At 47.9% G+C, this 18,846-nt stretch overlaps 1 protein-coding gene across 1 annotated transcript in view; it reads left to right on the forward strand.

Annotated features, from left to right (window-relative positions):
• IGF2R (insulin like growth factor 2 receptor) overlaps nucleotides 1-18,846 on the forward strand; it is a 490,127-nt gene that overhangs the window by 87,086 nt on the left and 384,195 nt on the right. The window contains exon 3 of the mRNA XM_063917832.1: nucleotides 7,358-7,473. Within this exon, the coding sequence (XP_063773902.1) occupies nucleotides 7,358-7,473 (116 nt within the window). The remainder of the gene's footprint in view (nucleotides 1-7,357; nucleotides 7,474-18,846) is intronic.

An 18,846-nucleotide genomic window follows, 5' to 3' on the forward strand; every position in this document is an offset into this window, starting at 1 on the left:
GAACACTTATATACGAAGGTTCAAGTTTGAAATGGAATCGCTCAGGGCGATTATTGCAAGCCTGGAGAATTTCATGGTATCGCTGGACATCAAGGATGCTTACCTGCATGTCCCTATTTACCCTCTTCACCAGGAGTACCTCAAAATTGTGGTACAGGATTGTCATTACCAATTCCAGACGTTGCCGTTGGTCTGTCCCCGGCACCGAGGTATTTACCAAGGTAATGGCCGAAATAATTATCCCGTACTTGGACGATCTCCTTATAAAGGCGAGGTCCAGGGAGCAGTTGTTCGGCGGAGTAGCACTATCTCGGGAAGTGCTACAACAGCACGGCTGGATTCTGAATATCCAAAGTCGCAGCTGGTTCCTAAGACGCGTCTACTGTTCCTGAGTATGGTTCTGGACACAGAACAGGATAAAAAGGGTTTCTCCCGGAGGAGAAGTCCAAGGAGTTGTCGTCTCTAGACAGAGACCTCCTAATACGTATACAGGTGTCGGTGCATCAATGCACGCGAGCCCTGGGAAGGATGGTAGCTTCTTACGAAGAAATTCCATTCGCCAGGTCCCATACAAGGATTTTCCAGTGGGATCTGTTGGACATGTGGTTCGGGTCGCATCTTCAGATGCATCGGCGGATAACCCTGTCTCCAAGGGCCAGGGTGTCGCTGTTGTGGTGGCTGCAGAGTGCTCATCTTCTAGGGGGCCGCAGATTCGGCATACAGGACTGGGTCCTGGTGACCACGGATGCCAGCCTTCGAGGCTGGGGGGCAGTCACACAGGGAAGAAACTTCCAAGGCTATGGAAAAGTCAGGAGACTTCCCTACACATAAATATTCTGGAACTAAGGGCCATTTACAAATGCCCTAAGTCAGGCTAGACCCCTGCTTCAACACCGGCCGGTGCTGATCCAGTCAGACAACATCACGGCGGTCGCTCATGTAAATGACAGGGCGGCACAAGAAGCAGGATGGCGATGGCAGAAGCCACAAGGATTCTCCGATGGGCGGAAAATCATGTGTTAGCACTGTCAGCAGTGTTCATTCCCGGAGTGGACAACTGAGAAGCAGACTTTCTCAGAAGACACGACCTCCACCCGGGAGAGTGGGGACTTCATCCAGAAGTCTTCCAAATGATTGTACACCGTTGGGAAAGGCCACAGGTGGACATGATGGTGTCCCGCCTCAACTAAAAGTTACAAAGATATTGCGCCAGGTCAAGGACCCTCAGGCGATAGCTGTGGACGCTCTGGTAACACCGTGGGTGTACCAGTCGGTGTTTGTGTTCCCTTCTCTGCCTCTCTTACCCAGGGTAATGAGAATAATAAGAAGGAGAGGAGTACGAACTACTGTATACTCATTGTTCCGGGTGGGCCAAGAAGAGCTTGGTAACCAGAACTCCAAGAAATGATCTCAGAGGACCCATGGCCTCTGCCGCTCAGACAGGACCTGCTGCAGCAGGGGGCCTGTCTGTTCCAAGACGTACCGCGGCTGCGTTGGACGGCATGGCGGTTGAACGCCGGATCCTGAAGGAAAAGGGAATTCCGGAGGAAGTTATCCCTACGCTATTTAAAGCTAGGAAAGAAGTGAACGCTAACCATTATCACCGCATATGGCGGAAATATGTTGCGTACTGTGAGGCCAGGAAGGCCCCAAAGGAGAAATTTCAGCTAGGTCGATTTCTGCACTTCCTACAGTCAGAGGTGACTATGGGCCTACAATTGGGTTCCATTAAGGTCCAGATTTCGGCTCTATCAATTTTCTTCCAAAATGGAACTGGCTTCACTGCCTGAAGTTCAGACTTTTGTTAAGGGAGTGCTGCTTAGTCAGCCCGCGTTTGTGCCTCCAGTGGCACCGTGGGATCTCAACGTGGTGTTGGATTTCCTGAAGTCGCATTGGGTTGAGCCACTTAAATCCGTGGAGCTATAATACCTCACGTGGTCATTCTGTGGGCCTTGGCGTCGGCCAGGCGTGTATCAGAATTGACAAAAGCCCTTATCTGTATTTTATATGGGAAAGGCGAAATTGAGGACTCGTTCCCAATTCCTTCCTAAGGTGGTATCAGTTTTTCATGTGAACCAACCTATTGTGGTGCCTGCGGCTACTTGGGACTTGGAGGATTCCAAGTTACTAGACGTAGTCAGGGCCCTGAAAAGTATATGTTTCCAGGACAGCTGGAGTCAGGAAGACTGACTCGCTATTTATCCTGTACGCACCCAACAAGCTGGGTGCTCCTGCTTCTAAGCAGACGATTGCTCGCTGGATCTGTAGCACGATTCAACTTGCACATTCTGCGGCTGGACTGCCGCACCCTAAATCTGTAAAAGCCCATTCCACGAGGAAAGTGGGCTCTTCTTGGGCGGCTGCCCGAGGGGTCTCGGCTTTACAACTTTGCCGAGCTGCTACTTGGTCAGGGGCAAACAGGTTTGCAAAATTCTACAAATTTGATACCCTGGCTGAGGAGGACCTTGAGTTCTCTCATTCGGTGCTGCAGAGTCATCCGCACTCTCCCGCCCGTTTGGGAGCTTTGGTATAATCCCCATGGTCCTTACGGAGTCCCCAGCATCCACTAGGACGTCAGAGAAAATAAGATTTTACTCACCGGTAAATCTATTTCTCGTAGTCCGTAGTGGATGCTGGGCGCCCGTCCCAAGTGCGGACTGTCTGCAATACTTGTATATAGTTATCATTAACTAAAAGGGTTATTGTTGAGCCATCTGTTGAGAGGCTCTGTTATGTTCATACTGTTAACTGGGTATCATATCACGAGTTATACGGTGTAATAGGTGTGGCTGGTATGAGTCTTACCCGGGATTCAAAATCCTTCCTTATTATGTCAGCTCTTCCGGGCACAGTATCCTAACTGAGGTCTGGAGGAGGGTCATAGTGGGAGGAGACCGTGCACACCAGGTAGTCCTAAATCTTTCTTAGCTGTGCCCAGTCTCCTGCGGAGCCGCTATTCCCCATGGTCCTTACGGAGTCCCCAGCATCCACTACGGACTACGAGAAATAGATTTACCGATGAGTAAAATCTTATTTAAAGATGCAGTCTTATTTATGAGGGATGCTCAAAGGGACATTGGATTGCTAGCTTCTAGGGCCAATGCCATGTCTGTCTCAGCGAGAAGATCCTTATGGACTCGCCAATGGACGGGTGATGCGGATTCCAAGAAACATATGGAAGTACTACCCTACAAGGGTGATGTATTGTTTGGGGATGGGCTGATGGACCTGGTTGCCACAGCCACAGCAGGTAAATCAAATTTTTTACCTTATATACCCCAACAGCAAAAGAAAGTAACACCCTATCAGATGCAGTCCTTTCGGTCGCACAAGTCCAAAAGAGGTCGGGGATCCTCTTTCCTCGCCAGAGGTAAGGGCAGAGGCAAGAGAGCACCTGCTTCGGCAGGTGCCCAGGAACCAAAGTCCTCCCCGGCTGCTCCATAACCCACAGCATGACGCTGGGGCTCCCCTGAGGGAGTCCGCACCGGTGGGGGCACGTCTTCGACTTTTCAGTCAGGCCTGGGTCAGTTCGGACCTGAATCCCTGGGTGGTGGAAATAGTTTCCCAGGGTTACAAATTGGAATTCGAGGAGGTGCTCCCCGCCGATTTTTCAAATCGGCCCTACCAGCTTCCACATCGGAAAGGGATGTAGTGTTAGCTGCAATTCAAACGCTGTGTATACAGCAAATGATAATCAAGGTTCCCCTGCACCAGGAGGGAAGAGGTTACTACTCAACCCTATTTGTGGTCCCGAAACCGGACGGTTCGGTCAGACCTATTTTGAAACTGAAATCCCTAAACCTGTACATAAAAAGATTCAAATTCAAAATGGAATCTCTCAGAGCGATAATAGCCAACATGGAGGAGGGGGAGTTTATGGTGTCTCTGGACATAAAGGATGCGTACCTTCATGTCCCCATATATGCCCCCCATCAGGAATACCTGAGATTCGCTGTACAGAATTGTCATTACCAATTTCAGACGTTGCCGTTTGGACTCTCCACGGCCCCGACGATTTTCACCAAGATAATGGCGGAAAAGATGGTGATCCTGCGCAAGCATGGAGTCACAATTATCCCATACTTGGACGATCTCCTGATAAAAGCGAGATCAAGGGAGAAATTGCTGAACAGTGTGGCGCTCTCGTTGAGAGTGCTCCAGCAACACGGTTGGATTCTAAATCTACCGAAGTCACAGTTGATTCCGACAACTCGACTACCGTTCCTAGGTATGATACTGGAAACGGAACAAATGAAGGTCTTCCTCCCAATAGAGAAAGCCCAAGACATACAGAACATGGTCAGAGACCTGCTAAAACCGAAAAGGGTGTCAGTTCACCAATGCACTCGAGTTCTGGGGAAAATGGTGGTGGCCTACGAGGCCATTCCCTTCGGCAGGTTCCATTCAAGGACTTTTCAATGGGACCTTCTGGACAAGTGGTCCGGGTCCCATCTGCACTTACATCGGAAAATAACTCTGTCCCCAGGGACCAGAGTGTCCCTCCTGTGGTGGTTGCAAAGTGCTCACCTCCTGGAGGGTCGCAGGTTCGGAATTCAGGATTGGATCCTGGTTACCACGGACGCGAGCCTCCAAGGATGGGGAGCGGTCACACAGGGAAAACATTTTCAGGGTCTTTGGTCAGACCAGGAGTCCTGTCTACACATCAATGTGTTGGAACTCAGGGCCATTTACAACGGCCTTCGACAAGCGGAGAGTTTTCTTCAAAACCTACCGGTTCTGATTCAATCAGACAATGTCACAGCAGTGGCTCATGTGAACCGCCAAGGCGGGACAAAAAGCAGAGTCGCGATGGCGGAAGCCACAAGGATCCTTCGCTGGGCGGAAAATCATGTAAGCGCTCTGTCAGCTGTCTTCATTCCGGGAGTGGACAACTGGGAAGCAGACTTCCTCAGCAGACACGATCTCCATCCAGGAGAGTGGGGACTTCATCAAGAAGTCTTTGCAGAAGTAACACGTCTTTGGGGAACTCTTCAAATAGACATGATGGCGTCACGCCTCAACAAAAAACTTCAGAGGTACTGCGCCAGGTCTCTGGACGCTTTGGTAACACCGTGGGTGTTCGACTCGGTCTACGTGTTTCCTCCTCTTCCTCTCATCATAAAAGTGTTGAGGATCATAAGACGAAGAAGAGTACGAACGATACTCATTGTCCCAGACTGGCCTCGAAGGGCCTGGTACTCGGATCTACAAGAGATGCTCACAGGAGATCCCTGGCCTCTTCCTCTGAGGGATGAACTGTTGCAGCAGGGGCCCTGTGTATTTCAAGACTTACCGCGGTTACGTTTGACGGCATGGCGGTTGAACGCCAAATCCTAGCGAAAAAGGGGATTCCGGAAGAGGTCATCCCTACGTTAATAAAGGCTAGGAAGGAGGTGACGATAAAACATTATCACCGTATCTGGCGAAAGTATGTGTCTTGGTGTGAGACCAAGAATGCACCTACGGAAGATTTTCATCTGGGTCGTCTTCTCCACTTCCTACAGACAGGAGTGGACATGGGCCTGAAATTAGGCTCTGTTAAGGTACGGATTTCGGCCCTCTCGATTTTCTTTCAGAAGGAATTGGCTTCTCTTCCAGAAGTCCAGACGTTTGTAAAGGGAGTGCTGCACTTCCAGCCCCCTTTTGCGCCTCCAGTGGCACCATGGGACCTGAACGTGGTTTGCAGTTCCTAAAATCACACTGGTTTGAACCGCTTAACAAGGTTGAGTTGAAATTTCTTACCTGGAAGGTGGTCATGTTGTTGGCCTTAGCATCAGCAAGGCGAGTGTCAGAATTGGCGGCTTTGTCACACAAGCGCCCCTACTTGATTTTTCATGTGGATCGAGCTGAATGGAGGACACGTCCGCAATTTTTGCCTAAAGTGGTTTCTTCGTTCCATATGAATCAACCTATTGTGGTGCCTGTGGCTACAAGTGACCTGGAGGATTCCAGATCCCTGGACGTAGTCAGGGCCTTAAAAATGTATGTAGCCAGGACGGCTAGAATTAGTCAAACAGAGGCTCTGTTTATCCTGTATGCGGCCAATAAGATTGGCGCTCCTGCTTCGAAGCAGACTATTGCTCGCTGGATCTGTAATACGATTCAGCAGGCTCACTCTACAGCTGGATTGCCGGTACCAAATTCGGTTAAGGCCCATTCCACTAGGAAGGTGGGCTCTTCTTGGGCGGCTGCCCGAGTCATCTCGGCTTTACAACTTTGCCGAGCGGCGACTTGGTCGGGGTCAAACACTTTTGCTAAATTCTACAAGTTTGATACCCTGGCTGATGAGGACCTAGCGTTTGCTCAGTCGGTGCTGCAGAGTCATACGCACTCTCCCGCCCGATTGGATGCTTTGGTATAAACCCCATGGTCCTTACGGAGTCCCCAGCATCCTCTAGGACGTAAGAGAAAATAAGATTTTAAAGCAATCGGTAAATCTATTTCTCCTAGTCCGTAGAGGATGCTGGGCGCCCGTCCCAGTGCGGAAACTCTGCAAGACTTGTATATAGTTGTTGCTTACATAAGGGTTATGTTACAGTTGACATTGGTCTTGGACCGTTACTGTAGTTTGTTCATACTGTTAACTGGTTATGTATGTTCCAGGTTACATGGTATGATTGGTGTGGGCTGGTATGAATCTTGCCCTTGGATTGCTAAATCCTGCCTTGTATTGTCCATCTCCTCTGGGCACAGTTCTCTAACTGAGGTCTGGAGGAGGGGCATAGAGGGAGGAGCCAGTGCACACCCATAGTCAAAGTTCTTTTTAGGTGCCCTATCTCCTGCGGAGCCCGTCTATACCCCATGGTCCTTACGGAGTCCCCAGCATCCTCTACGGACTAGGAGAAATAGATTTACCGGTAGGTTTAAAATCTTATTATGTGCCACACTGTAGTTGCATTGCCCGAAACGGCTGATTTTGGGTGTCATGCTGATTTTAAATAGACCTCGCCATGTGTGGCTTTTGTCATATATAACAGAACAATATTTATGGTTATAATAAGCTTTTTTTTATTATCTATTGATGCTATGTAAGGGCACTTTTTTTTCTTTGAGTAGAGCCAGGATGTAACAGACACACAGGTTTAACCTATCTATTTACCATGGACAGCCAGTAATCTAAGGTGGCAAAGTGAAAAGGGATCTAACCAATTGCTAAGTACAATTCGTGTTTATTTTTCTCATATCAAGAGCTGCTCTGTCATAGTCAGCAGACAGTAAGCTGTGCATTTGCTACTTGTGATGATTTGAAAGGCAAACACTTTTACACTTTCAGACTCCTCTCCAAAGTTTAATTTTAAATCTGTGCTCCATACGCAAAATTTCATGCATTTTAGAGTGTTTTCTTTCTTTTTTTCAGGAACTTTGCCAGCGCAGAATGGCAATAATGTACTTGTGTTTAATACCACTCAGAATTGTCCAGGGTCAGACCATAAAATCCAAAGTGTCATCAACTTAATGTGTGGGAAGTCATTGGTGAGTTTAATGCATGCATGCTTCTCTTTTTGCATCTAAATTTTTCTGGGTACGTAATGTAATTCAGCTTAGATCTAATCAATGTTCCATATGTATAGAGTATACAGGTGTGTCCTCATGCACCTAGCCTTAATACACTATGCCGTGCATCTTAGTCGCAATACGATGCAACTAAACTGCTTCACTAGACAGCACTGATTAATTTGTTATACAACACTTCTATATACAGTATGTGTGCGACTCAGTCTGCATCTCTATACGAAGCACAACGTAACTTGGCATGGAACAAAGCCGCAGCCGCTGCATCATAGCTCTTTATATACAGAGTCAGAGTTGGTCACCCACAGATGTACAAGTGTTGCATATGTAATTGAGCAGTGCAGTATCATGAAGTGGTTTTGTTGCATCTTATTGCAACTAAGATACTCTGTCGTTCCGAGAAGGGATGTTCGGTGCGACTGCAGTAGTGGTGTACTACACATCTGTAGTAGAAAGTTATCTGCCTAATATATGATTTACGTACTCTGGCTATGAATTACTTCCTTACCTTGACTTAAAAAACTTTTTTAAATTTGATTATTTAAATACTAGACTAAGATATCTTGTGATTTATTGTGGAAGTGTTGTACACTGGGAAGGCATTCAATTTGCTTGCTGTTAGGATCCTGGCTGTCAGGAGACGGACGCCGGAAACCCGACACCCGGTAAAAAACGACGGTTGGAATCCTTACCACCGGTCGTATCCCCACTTGTGTGGGGGTCCACGCCAAAATCCGAGGGGGAATATAACTAGAGATGAGCGCCTGAAATTTTTCGGGTTTTGTGTTTTGGTTTTGGGTTCGGTTCCGCGGCCGTGTTTTGGGTTCGACCGCGTTTTGGCAAAACCTCACCGAATTTTTTTTGTCGGATTCGGGTGTGTTTTGGATTCGGGTGTTTTTTTAAAAAAACACTAAAAAACAGCTTAAATCATAGAATTTGGGGGTCATTTTGATCCCATATTATTATTAACCTCAAAAACCATAATTTCCACTCATTTTCAGTCTATTCTGAATACCTCACACCTCACAATATTATTTTTAGTCCTAAAATTTGCACCAAGGTCGCTGGATGACTAAGCTAAGCGACACTAGTGGCCGACACAAACACCTGGCCCATCTAGGAGTGGCACTGCAGTGTCACGCAGGATGTCCCTTCCAAAAAACCCTCCCCAATCAGCACATGACGCAAAGAAAAAAAGAGGCGCAATGAGGTAGCTGACTGTGTGAGTAAGATAAGCGACCCTAGTGGCCGACACAAACACCGGGCCCATTTAGGAGTGGCACTGCAGTGTCACGCAGGATGTCCCTTCCAAAAAACCCTCCCCAATCAGCACATGACGCAAAGAAAAAAAGAGGCGCAATGAGGTAGCTGACTGTGTGAGTAAGATTAGCGACCCTAGTGGCCGACACAAACACCGGGCCCATTTAGGAGTGGCACTGCAGTGTCACGCAGGATGTCCCTTCCAAAAAACCCTCCCCAATCAGCACATGACGCAAAGAAAAAAAGAGGCGCAATGAGGTAGCTGACTGTGTGAGTAAGATTAGCGACCCTAGTGGCCGACACAAACACCGGGCCCATTTAGGAGTGGCACTGCAGTGTCACGCAGGATGTCCCTTCCAAAAAACCCTCCCCAATCAGCACATGACGCAAAGAAAAAAAGAGGCGCAATGAGGTAGCTGACTGTGTGAGTAAGATTAGCGACCCTAGTGGCCGACACAAACACCGGGCCCATTTAGGAGTGGCACTGCAGTGTCACGCAGGATGTCCCTTCCAAAAAACCCTCCCCAATCAGCACATGACGCAAAGAAAAAAAGAGGCGCAATGAGGTAGCTGACTGTGTGAGTAAGATTAGCGACCCTAGTGGCCGACACAAACACCGGGCCCATTTAGGAGTGGCACTGCAGTGTCACGCAGGATGTCCCTTCCAAAAAACCCTCCCCAAACAGCACATGACGCAAAGAAAAATAAAAGAAAAAAGAGGTGCAAGATGGAATTGTCCATGGGCCCTCCCACCCACCCTTATGTTGTATAAACAAAACAGGACATGCACACTTTAACCAACCCATCATTTCAGTGACAGGGTCTGCCACACGACTGTGACTGATATGATGGGTTGGTTTGGACCCCCCCCAAAAAAGAAGCAATTAATCTCTCCTTGCACAAACTGGCTCTACAGAGGCAAGATGTCCACCTCATCATCACCCTCCGATATATCACCGTGTACATCCCCCTCCTCACAGATTATCAATTCGTCCCCACTGGAATCCACCATCTCAGCTCCCTGTGTACTTTGTGGAGGCAATTGCTGCTGGTCAATGTCTCCGCGGAGGAATTGATTATAATTCATTTTAATGAACATCATCTTCTCCACATTTTCTGGATGTAACCTCGTACGCCGATTGCTGACAAGGTGAGCGGCGGCACTAAACACTCTTTCGGAGTACACACTTGTGGGAGGGCAACTTAGGTAGAATAAAGCCAGTTTGTGCAATGGCCTCCAAATTGCCTCTTTTTCCTGCCAGTATAAGTATGGACTGTGTGACGTGCCTACTTGGATGCGGTCACTCATATAATCCTCCACCATTCTTTCAATGGTGAGAGAATCATATGCAGTGACAGTAGACGACATGTCCGTAATCGTTGTCAGGTCCTTCAGTCCGGACCAGATGTCAGCATCAGCAGTCGCTCCAGACTGCCCTGCATCACCGCCAGCGGGTGGGCTCGGAATTCTGAGCCTTTTCCTCGCACCCCCAGTTGCGGGAGAATGTGAAGGAGGAGATGTTGACAGGTCGCGTTCCGCTTGACTTGACAATTTTCTCACCAGCAGGTCTTTCAACCCCAGCAGACTTGTGTCTGCCGGAAAGAGAGATCCAAGGTAGGCTTTAAATCTAGGATCGAGCACGGTGGCCAAAATGTAGTGCTCTGATTTCAACAGATTGACCACCCGTGAATCCTTGTTAAGCGAATTAAGGGCTCCATCCACAAGTCCCACATGCCTAGCGGAATCGCTCCGTGTTAGCTCCTCCTTCAATGTCTCCAGCTTCTTCTGCAAAAGCCTGATGAGGGGAATGACCTGACTCAGGCTGGCAGTGTCTGAACTGACTTCACGTGTGGCAAGTTCAAAGGGCATCAGAACCTTGCACAACGTTGAAATCATTCTCCACTGCGCTTGAGACAGGTGCATTCCACCTCCTATATCGTGCTCAATTGTATAGGCTTGAATGGCCTTTTGCTGCTCCTCCAACCTCTGAAGCATATAGAGGGTTGAATTCCACCTCGTTACCACTTCTTGCTTCAGATGATGGCAGGGCAGGTTCAGTAGTTTTTGGTGGTGCTCCAGTCTTCTGTACGTGGTGCCTGTACGCCGAAAGTGTCCCGCAATTTTTCTGGCCACCGACAGCATCTCTTGCACGCCCCTGTCGTTTTTTAAATAATTCTGCACCACCAAATTCAAGGTATGTGCAAAACATGGAACGTGCTGGAATTTGCCCATATTTAATGCACACACAATATTGCTGGCGTTGTCCGATGCCACAAATCCACAGGAGAGTCCAATTGGGGTAAGCCATTCCGCGATGATCTTCCTCAGTTGCCGTAAGAGGTTTTCAGCTGTGTGCGTATTCTGGAAACCGGTGATACAAAGCGTAGCCTGCCTAGGAAAGAGTTGGCGTTTGCGAGATGCTGCTACTGGTGCCGCCGCTGCTGTTCTTGCGGCGGGAGTCCATACATCTACCCAGTGGGCTGTCACAGTCATATAGTCCTGACCCTGCCCTGCTCCACTTGTCCACATGTCCGTGGTTAAGTGGACATTGGGTACAACTGCATTTTTTAGGACACTGGTGAGTCTTTTTCTGACGTCCGTGTACATTCTCGGTATCGCCTGCCTAGAGAAGTGGAACCTAGATGGTATTTGGTAACGGGGGCACACTGCCTCAATAAATTGTCTAGTTCCCTGTGAACTAACGGCGGATACCGGACGCACGTCTAACACCAACATAGTTGTCAAGGCCTCAGTTATCCGCTTTGCAGCAGGATGACTGCTGTGATATTTCATCTTCCTCGCAAAGGACTGTTGAACAGTCAATTGCTTACTGGAAGTAGTACAAGTGGGCTTACGACTTCCCCTCTGGGATGACCATCGACTCCCAGCAGCAACAACAGCAGCGCCAGCAGCAGTAGGCGTTACACGCAAGGATGCATCGGAGGAATCCCAGGCAGGAGAGGACTCGTCAGAATTGCCAGTGACATTGCCTGCAGGACTATTGGCATTCCTGGGGAAGGAGGAAATTGACACTGAGGGAGTTGGTGGGGTGGTTTGCGTGAGCTTGGTTACAAGAGGAAGGGATTTACTGGTCAGTGGACTGCTTCCGCTGTCACCCAAAGTTTTTGAACTTGTCACTGACTTATTATGAATGCGCTGCAGGTGACGTATAAGGGAGGATGTTCCGAGGTGGTTAACGTCCTTACCCCTACTTATTACAGCTTGACAAAGGGAACACACGGCTTGACACCTGTTGTCCGCATTTCTGTTGAAATAGTTCCACACCGAAGAGCTGATTTTTTTGGTATTTTCACCAGGCATGTCAACGGCCATATTCCTCCCACGGACAACAGGTGTCTCCCCGGGTGCCTGACTTAAACAAACCACCTCACCATCAGAATCCTCCTGGTCAATTTCCTCCCCAGCGCCAGCAACACCCATATCCTCCTCATCCTGGTGTACTTCAACACTGACATCTTCAATCTGACTATCAGGAACTGGACTGCGGGTGCTCCTTCCAGCACTTGCAGGGGGCGTGCAAATGGTGGAAGGCGCATGCTCTTCACGTCCAGTGTTGGGAAGGTCAGGCATCGCAACCGACACAATTGGACTCTCCTTGTGGATTTGGGATTTCGAAGAACGCACAGTTCTTTGCGGTGCTACTGCTTTTGCCAGCTTGAGTCTTTTCATTTTTCTAGCGAGAGGCTGAGTGCCTCCATCCTCATGTGAAGCTGAACCACTAGCCATGAACATAGGCCAGGGCCTCAGCCGTTCCTTGCCACTCCGTGTGGTAAATGGCATATTGGCAAGTTTACGCTTCTCCGACGACAATTTTATTTTAGGTTTTGGAGTCCTTTTTTTACTGATATTTGGTGTTTTGGATTTGACATGCTCTGTACTATGACATTGGGCATCGGCCTTGGCAGACGACGTTGCTGGCATTTCATCGTCTCGGCCATGACTAGTGGCAGCAGCTTCAGCACGAGGTGGAAGTGGATCTTGATCTTTCCCTAATTTTGGAACCTCAACATTTTTGTTCTCCATATTTTAATAGGCACAACTAAAAGGCACCTCAGGTAAACAATGGAGATGGATGGATACTAGTATACAATTATGGACGGACTGCCGAGTGCCGACACAGAGGTAGCTACAGCCGTGAACTACCGTACTGTGTCTGCTGCTAATATAGACTGGTTGATAAAGAGATGTCGTAGTATGTATGTATGAAGAAGAAAGAAAAAAAAAACCACGGTTAGGTGGTATACAATTATGGACGGACTGCCGAGTGCCGACACAGAGGTAGCCACAGCCGTGAACTACCGTACTGTACTGTGTCTGCTGCTAATATAGACTGGTTGATAAAGAGATGTCGTAGTATGTATGTATGAAGAAGAAAGAATAAAAAACCACGGGTAGGTGGTATACAATTATGGACGGACTGCCGAGTGCCGACACAGAGGTAGCCACAGCCGTGAACTACCGTACTGTACTGTGTCTGCTGCTAATATAGACTGGTTGATAAAGAGATGTAGTAGTATGTATGTATAAAGAAGAAAGAAAAAAAAACCACGGGTAGGTGGTATACAATTATGGACGGACTGCCGAGTGCCGACACAGAGGTAGCCACAGCCGTGAACTACCGTACTGTACTGTGTCTGCTGCTAATATAGACTGGTTGATAAAGAGATGTCGTAGTATGTATGTATAAAGAAGAAAGAAAAAAAAACCACGGTTAGGTGGTATACAATTATGGACGGACTGCCGAGTGCCGACACAGAGGTAGCCACAGCCGTGAACTACCGTACTGTACTGTGTCTGCTGCTAATATAGACTGGTTGATAAAGAGATGTCGTAGTATGTATGTATGAAGAAGAAAGAAAAAAAAACCACGGTTAGGTGGTATACAATTATGGACGGACTGCCGAGTGCCGACACAGAGGTAGCCACAGCCGTGAACTACCGTACTGTACTGTGTCTGCTGCTAATATAGACTGGTTGATAAAGAGATGTCGTAGTATGTATGTATAAAGAAGAAAGAAAAAAAAACCACGGTTAGGTGGTATACAATTATGGACGGACTGCCGAGTGCCGACACAGAGGTAGCCACAGCCGTGAACTACCGTACCGTACTGTACTGTGTCTGCTGCTAATATAGACTGGTTGATAAAGAGATGTAGTAGTATGTATGTATAAAGAAGAAAGAAAAAAAAACCACGGGTAGGTGGTATACAATTATGGACGGACTGCCGAGTGCCGACACAGAGGTAGCCACAGCCGTGAACTACCGTACTGTACTGTGTCTGCTGCTAATATAGACTGGTTGATAAAGAGATGTAGTAGTATGTATGTATAAAGAAGAAAGAAAAAAAAACCACGGGTAGGTGGTATACAATTATGGATGGACTGCCGAGTGCCGACACAGAGGTAGCTACAGCCGTGAACTACCGTACTGTGTCTGCTGCGACTGGATGATAAATAATGATATAAAAAATATATATATATCACTACTGCAGCCGGACAGGTATATATATTATATAATGACGGACCTGCTGGACACTGTCTGTCAGCAGAATGAGTTTTTTTATAGAATAAAAAAAAAAACACCACACAAGTGAAGTCACACGACGAGTGTTTAACTTTTTCAGGCAATCACAATATAGTATACTACTAACTATACTGGTGGTCAGTGTGGTCAGGTCACTGGTCAGTCACACTGGCAGTGGCACTCCTGCAGCAAAAGTGTGCACTGTTTAATTTTAATATAATATGTACTCCTGGCTCCTGCTATAACCTATAACTGGCACTGCAGTGCTCCCCAGTCTCCCCCACAATTATAAGCTGTGTGAGCTGAGCACAGTCAGATATATAATATATATACATAGATGATGCAGCACACTGGGCTGAGCAGTGCACACAGATATGGTATGTGACTGTCTTGTACTCCTGGCTCCTGCTATAACCTATAACTGGCACTGCAGTGCTCCCCAGTCTCCCCCACAATTATAAGCTGTGTGAGCTGAGCACAGTCAGATATATAATATATACATAGATGATGCAGGCATGCAGCACACTGGGCTGAGCAGTGCACACAGATATGGTATGTGACTGAGTCACTGTGTGTACCGTTTTTTTCAGGCAGAGAACGGATATATTAAATAAAACAACTGCACTGCTGGTGGTCACTGTGGTCAGTCACTAAACTCTGCACTCTCTTCTACAGTATCAGCCTCAGGTCAATCTCTCTCTCTCTCTCCTTATCTAAATGGAGAGGACGCCAGCCACGTCCTCTCCCTATCAATCTCAATGCACGTGTGAAAATGGCGGCGACGCGCGGCTCCTTATATAGAATCCGAGTCTCGCGAGAATCCGACAGCGTCATGATGACGTTCGGGCGCGCTCGGGTTAACCGAGCAAGGCGGGAAGATCCGAGTCGCTCGGACCCGTGAAAAAAAACATGAAGTTCGTGCGGGTTCGGATTCAGAGAAACCGAACCCGCTCATCTCTAAATATAACCCTGTAGCGACCGATGGTCGTTTCTAGGCCCAAAGCGTGGTGAGAGCACACTCTACGCTCGCCGCCGGTATTCCGGCTGTCGGGATCCCGGCATCTGTCTCCTGACTGCCGGGATATCATACTGATCCCGTATACTGTGTACACAGGACTTTCTCTTCTGCCAATAGAAAATTGGCATAGAGCTGCACAATAACATGAGCAAATATATATAAAATCTTCATAACTTTGTGTAATATCATGGAAATTTTTATTATTGAGACTTTCTCTTCAGCTGTAGTTTGAAGCAACCTATTACACCAAATAATATTTTGCTTAATAGAATATAAAAAATGGCAATTTGCTGTATATTATATAAGTACAGTTGTGGCATTGTTGCTCTGGAAGGTGAAACAATGACTGCATTTTTTTTTTCTCTATCGTCCTAAGTGGATGCTGGGGTTCCTGAAAGGACCATGGGGAATAGCGGCTCCGCAGGAGACAGGGCACAAAAGTAAAGCTTTTACAGGTCAGGTGGTGTGTACTGGCTCCTCCCCCTATGACCCTCCTCCAGACTCCAGTTAGATTTTTGTGCCCGGCCGAGAAGGGTGCAATTCTAGGTGGCTCTCATAAAGAGCTGCTTAGAGAGTTTAGCTTAGGTTTTTTATTTTACAGTGATTCCTGCTGGCAACAGGATCACTGCAACGAGGGACAGAGGGGAGAAGAAGTGAACTCACCTGCGTGCAGGATGGATTGGCTTCTTGGCTACTGGACATGAAGCTCCAGAGGGACGATCACAGGTACAGCCTGGATGGTCACCGGAGCCACGCCGCCGGCCCCCTCACAGATGCTGAAGCAAGAAGAGGTCCAGAATCGGCGGCTGAAGACTCCTGCAGTCTTCTTAAGGTAGCGCACAGCACTGCAGCTGTGCGCCATTTTCCTCTCAGCACACTTCACACGGCAGTCACTGAGGGTGCAGGGCGCTGGGGGGGGGCGCCCTGGGAGGCAAATGAAAACCTTTAAAAAGGCTAAAAATACCTCACATATAGCCCCAGAGGCTATATGGAGATATTTACCCCTGCCTAAATGTACTAAATAGCGGGAGACGAGCCCGCCGAAAAAGGGGCGGGGCCTATCTCCTCAGCACACGGCGCCATTTTCTGTCACAGCTCCGCTGGTCAGGAAGGCTCCCAGGTCTCTCCCCTGCACTGCACTACAGAAACAGGGTATAACAGAGAGGGGGGGCAGAATAAATGGCAATATATTAATATAAAAGCAGCTATAAGGGAGCACTTAATCATAAGGCTATCCCTGTCATATATAGCGCTTTTTGGTGTGTGCTGGCAGACTCTCCCTCTGTCTCCCCAAAGGGCTAGTGGGTCCTGTCTTCGTATAGAGCATTCCCTGTGTGTCTGCTGTGTGTCGGTACGTGTGTGTCGACATGTATGAGGACGTTATTGGTGTGGAGGCGGAGCAATTGCCAAATATGAGGATGTCACCTCCTAGGGGGTCGACACCAGAATGGATGCCTTTATTTGTGGAATTACGGGATAGCGTCAACTCGCTTAAGCAGTCGTTTGCCGACATGAGGCGGCCGGACACTCAATTAGTGTCTGTCCAGGCGCCTCAAACACCGTCAGGGGCTGTAAAACGTCCCTTGCCTCAGTCGGTCGACACAGACCCAGACACAGGCACTAATTCCGGTGGTGAAGGTGACGAATCAACCGTATTTTCCAGTAGGGCCACACGTTATATGATTTTGGCAATAAAGGAGATGTTACATTTAGCTGATACTACAGGTACCACTAAACAGGGTATTATGTGGGGTGTGAAAAAACTACCAGTAGTTTTTACCGAATCAGAAGAATTAAATGACGTGTGTGATGAAGCGTGGGGTGCCCCGATAAAAAACTGCTAATTTCAAAGAAGTTATTGGCTTTATACCCTTTCCCGCCAGAGGTTAGGGAGCGCTGGGAAACACCTCCTAGGGTGGACAAAGCGCTAACACGCTTATCAAAACAAGTGGCGTTACCCTCTCCTGAGACGGACGCACTTAAAGATCCATCAGATAGGAGGATGGAAAATATCCAAAAAGGTATATACACACATGCAGGTGTTATACTACGACCAGCTATTGCGACTGCCTGGATGTGCAGTGCTGGGGTAGTTTGGTCAGAGTCCCTGATCGAAAATATTGATACCCTGGACAGGGACAATATTTTACTGTCGTTAGAACAAATAAAGGATGCATTTCTTTATATGCGTGATGCACAGAGAGATATCTGCACACTGGCATCACGGGTAAGTGCTATGTCCATTTCGGCCAGAAGAGCTTTATGGACACGACAGTGGACAGGCGATGCGTAGAGGAGTTATTTGAGGTCGGTCTATCGGATTTGGTGGCCACGGCTACGGCCGGGAAATCCACCTTTCTACCTCAAGTCACTCCCCAACAGAAAAAGGCACCGACCTTTCAACCGCAGCCCTTTCGTTCCTTTAAAAATAAGAGAGCAAAGGGCTATTCATATCTGCCACGAGGCAGAGGACGAGGGAAGAGACAGCAACAGGCAGCTCCTTCCCAGGAACAGAAGCCCTCCCCGGCTTCTACAAAAGCCTCAGCATGACGCTGGGGCTTCGCAAGCGGACTCGGGGGCGGTAGGCGGTCGTCTCAAAAATTACAGCGCGCAGTGGGCTCACTCGCAGGTAAATCCCTGGATCCTGCAGATAATATCTCAGGGGTACAGGTTGAAATTAGAGACAGAGCCACCTCGCCGTTTCCTGAAGTCTGCTTTACCAACGTCCCCCTCAGAAAGGGAGACGGTTTTGGAAGCCATTCACATGCTGTATTCTCAGCAGGTGATAGTCAAGGTACCTCTTCTACAACAAGGGAAGGGGTATTATTCCACTCTATTTGTGGTACCGAAGCCGGATGGCTCGGTAAGGCCTATTCTAAATCTGAAGTCCTTGAACCTATACATAAAGAAGTTCAAGTTCAAGATGGAGTCACTCAGAGCAGTGATAGCGAACCTGGAAGAAGGGGACTTTATGGTATCCTTGGACATCAAGGATGCGTATCTCCACGTTCCAATTACCCCTCACACCAGGGGTACCTCAGGTTCGTTGTACAAAACTGTCACTATCAGTTTCAGACGCTGCCGTTTGGTTTGTCCACGGCACCTCGGGTCTTTACAAAGGTAATGGCCGAGATAATATTTCTTCTTCGAAGAAAAGGCGTATTAATTATCCCATACTTGGACGATCTCCTAATAAGGGCAAGGTCCAGAGAACAGCTAGAGATGGGTTTAGCACTATCTCAAGAGGTGCTAAAGCAGCACGGATGGATTCTGAATATTCCAAAATCACAATTAATGCCGACAACTCGTCTGCTGTTCCTGGGGATGATTCTGGACACAGTTCAGAAAAAGGTTTTTCTTCCCGAAGAAAAAGCCAAGGAGTTATCTGACCTGGTCAGGAACCTCCTAAAACCAGGAAAGGTGTCTGTACATCAATGCACAAGAGTCCTGGGAAAAAATGGTAGCTTCTTACGAAGCAATCCCTTTCGGCAGATTCCATGCAAAGGGATC

This window comes from Pseudophryne corroboree, chromosome 4, assembly GCF_028390025.1.
Source record: "Pseudophryne corroboree isolate aPseCor3 chromosome 4, aPseCor3.hap2, whole genome shotgun sequence".
In the NCBI taxonomy this organism is placed as follows: domain Eukaryota; kingdom Metazoa; phylum Chordata; class Amphibia; order Anura; family Myobatrachidae; genus Pseudophryne; species Pseudophryne corroboree.